This window comes from Salvia splendens, chromosome 2 (assembly GCF_004379255.2).
Source record: "Salvia splendens isolate huo1 chromosome 2, SspV2, whole genome shotgun sequence".
NCBI classification, from domain to species: domain Eukaryota; kingdom Viridiplantae; phylum Streptophyta; class Magnoliopsida; order Lamiales; family Lamiaceae; genus Salvia; species Salvia splendens.
Window position 1 is genome coordinate 31,241,426 of NC_056033.1, and position 3,442 is coordinate 31,244,867.

At 44.1% G+C, this 3,442-nt stretch overlaps 1 protein-coding gene across 1 annotated transcript; it reads right to left on the reverse strand.

The window, feature by feature from the left end:
- Positions 1–1,121: 1,121 nt before the first annotated feature.
- On the reverse strand, positions 1,122–2,262 carry LOC121778279. Its single transcript, XM_042175599.1, has 3 exons — positions 2,077–2,262; positions 1,431–1,939; positions 1,122–1,371 (listed from the first exon to the last, which is right to left on the reverse strand). Exons 1-3 carry the CDS (start codon positions 2,260–2,262, stop codon positions 1,122–1,124), a joined length of 945 nt encoding a protein of 314 aa, XP_042031533.1.
- Positions 2,263–3,442: the final 1,180 nt, after the last annotated feature.

Sequence of the window (3,442 nt, forward strand, 5' to 3'; positions counted from 1 at the left end):
TATTTTGTTCGGTTTTCCATTAATTTTGTTGGCAGAAAGTTTAATGAGAAAGTATTATGCAGGAAGATGATTGCAAGTTTTTTCGATGGGTTGATGCGAGTCTATCCCCAAGCCAAGACAGTTACTTTCAGAGAGTGAAACTTGAGCTAGACCAATTCGAATCTGAACTTCGAGCCAAATCGCTACTTGAAGGTGTTCTGCAAGAGAAATTGCGCATGAAAACTGTGGAGTTTGAAGCCTTGAAGTTACAACTGGGCATGAAAACTGAATAGTATGAAGCATTGACGGTAACAATTGCTAAAACGGCAACAACTTTCTGAAATTTAAAAATCACAATCTTGTTCTTATGCATTGTAATTTTTCTACTTTTATAACAAAGCTATGTCGTGTTCACTCATTCGTTATCTTCTGATGTTGATTGATTACGTTTTGTTTTCATCTATGCCTGAAATCACGAATGAAGTTACTCAACTATGACTGAAATCACAAACTATGTACACAAATGAATACAAACCGACGAAATACTCTATCAAATGCCACCAAAATATATCATGATATCATTTCCACCAAAATACTAGAGTAATTTGTTACAAACTAGTCTGTAACAACTCTTCGTTAACATACATATCATATCATCACTGCCACAAAATATTAACCAAAAACAAGTATTTTTGGTTCATACGAAGGTTCACCCATCCCAAACAAACACCAAGTTTTTAGAGTAAGTAAGGCCCGTCAATCTTGATCACCGCGGCGGCCACATCTCTGAGGCTGAGTCCTGGTCCGAGTGCTTGGTCCCGGATCCAAAACATTAGGCTGCAACAATTAATAGTATAGTAAGTATATATGAAAAAGCACCGTGTACAAGTAGAGAATATAGTTGCAGATGCTTATTGAATAGTACTTCTTGGCGTCGGCGATTGTTTGACGATTCAGGCAAAGTACTATCACCACGCTCAGGCGACCCGTTGTGCTGCGAAGTCTCCCCAACCTGAGAACGAGCATCTGTCCGAGGATCATTGCTGCATGTCCTCCTATTATGACCTTCTTGACCGCACCGACGACATTTCATCACGAAGGTTCGACGCAATGACTCCATCCGCATGAAGACGAATCTGGGGCTACTCACGCCTCAGTTTCTTCGACCTACCACGCTGTCGCTTTGACCTCGGGGGCGCCAGTTCCAACACACCATCAGAAGTAGTCTTGGGCCAATTGTCCACCCTATTGATTGGGTAAAGGACATTCTCGTACAGTATGATCATTGTTGACTTCAAATAATAGCGAGAGACGTATCGCGTCACGTCGTCGCCATTCTTGTTGATTGTTGCGATAGCATGAGTGCACGAGATTCCGGTTAGCTGCCACAATCTGCAGGAGCATGTAAAATCGCGCATGTTGACAACATATTGGCCAGACGGCCCAGTTACTTGGTACGAAGACTGTCCGTTCCATGTAGCCCTCCACGATGCAGCCCGCGCGTACCACTTATCCACAAGCTCCTTGATAACAGGAGGGACTGCGTGATCGTAGCTTTTGATCCACTGGCCTCTGATCTGAATCCTTTCCATTGACTTATTCGAATGTCCTCCAACATGCTGATAATTGCTTTCTCTCGAGCCAATGCAATCTTCGAATTGAATGTCTCACAAATGTTGTTGAGGAGCACATCACAATAAGTGTGTGGAGAGAAAAATGCCTTGACCCACTTTTCTTTGGGAGCAACTCCAGAAAGCCACTGATGTGCTTGGGGATACTCGGTCTGCATATCATCCATCTTGTCCACATAATGTTCGAGGGTGGTACTTGTGGCAATCTCCCACAACCGGTCTTTGAAATTTTCTCCGATAAATCTCTTCTTGAAATTGTTGTATATGTGTTGAACACAGAAGCGATGCTCGCTCTGTGGGAATTCCTCAACAATCACCTTTGCAAGGCCCTGATGCAACACAACACAACAAAACAAAAATTACCACAAAATCACTGTTCCAGTACATAATGTATTGATCAAATCACAGATAAAATTAAATCACATACCAAGTACATTATATAATATTGAAATCACGACGGCCATACCTTTTGTTGGTCAGACATAAACACATATCGGGGGCCATTTGCATGCAAGTTAAGGTCATCAGACAAGTACTCCATGAACCACTTCCACTGGACATAACTCTCGGCCTCAGTCACAGCCCAAGCAATCGGCCACCAGCCATTGTTGGGATCAATTCTCATTATTTTCGTGAGCTGTCCTTTGTACATTCCTCGCAAGAAACAAGCGTCGAAGAAAATAATTGGCCGACATAACTGCATCCATCCCTTTTTCAATGGTCCTAGACAGCAGTAGAACCTCAGGAATCTCGGACCCAAGGCGCCAGAATCCCTCGTACTCTCATAATGTATATGTATGCTCCAATTCGGCTTTGTAGTAGAACAAGTTTCTGTATTGGGTTGCCATAGAACCAAATATGCCATCCAGTGCGTGCTCTCTAGCCCGATATGCCTTCATCCTACCTATCTTCAGCCCAAAATCTTCATCGACACACTGCCGTATAGCTGCCAGTGGAATGTGAGGGTTGGCTTTGATCTTGTCCATGTAACGCTCACCTAGCCACTTTGCCGTCAGCCACTTCGAATCCAACACATGAGAGCATGTGTGCGCGTGATCGCGTTGCATATTCATCACCACATAATCCTGACCGTTGTGTATTTCGAGCTTCCTCAAGTACACATACCACTCACAGCCTTGCCCTTTACAAATCGCACGAAGTTTGTCGCCGTCATTTCTTTTCACGTGCATCCGCCTTCTGGTCATTATTGCGTACTGCCTCAACACATCATAGAAGAAATCTCTATGCTTAAAAACATCACCAGGCTTCCACAACGAAAGCTCGTTACGCATGAGCTTGAACGGGGTAAACATTATACCTCTCTTCTTCAAACCCTCCAAATCTTCAAGGTCATCAATATCTTGTAGCTCGTCCACAAATTCTTCCTCGAAAAGTGGGTTATCTGTCATGTTCCTCTTTTCCACATAAGGCGAATACTTCCTCCGTCGTTTATCCCATGACCCCCCTGACCCCGGCTGGTCTTCGCCTTCACCCGGCTGGTCTACATTCTCTGGCTCCTGACTCGCATGTTGTTGTTGGAAAATGGATTCGTAATATGAGGTAAAAAGCTGCTCATCTCGGCACATGTGTGCCAACGAGATAAAATGGTCGGTATCATCATCTTCATCATCAGTCGGTGGTCCCTCGTTATGGAGATGGCAACCATCCGGAACGTACTCAAACGATGGAATGTATACCTCATCTTGAGGTTCTACTTCCAGCCCATTATGTACTTCCGGTCCACCCTGTACTTCGGGTCGAGCTTGCACTTCTGGTCCAGCATGCACTTCAGGCCCATCATGTACTTCATGTCCAGCATGTTTCACATCACG

Coding starts and splice junctions, on each gene's coding strand:
- LOC121778279 (XM_042175599.1), bottom strand. CDS start 2,262: ATGTACAAAGGACAGCTCACGAAAATAATGAGAATTGATCCCAACAAT. Junction 1,940..2,076: donor TTATGTCTGACCAACAAAAG/GTATGGCCGTCG, acceptor GTGTTGCATCAG/GGCCTTGCAAAGGTGATTGT. Junction 1,372..1,430: donor ACGGACAGTCTTCGTACCAA/GTAACTGGGCCG, acceptor ATGCTCCTGCAG/ATTGTGGCAGCTAACCGGAA.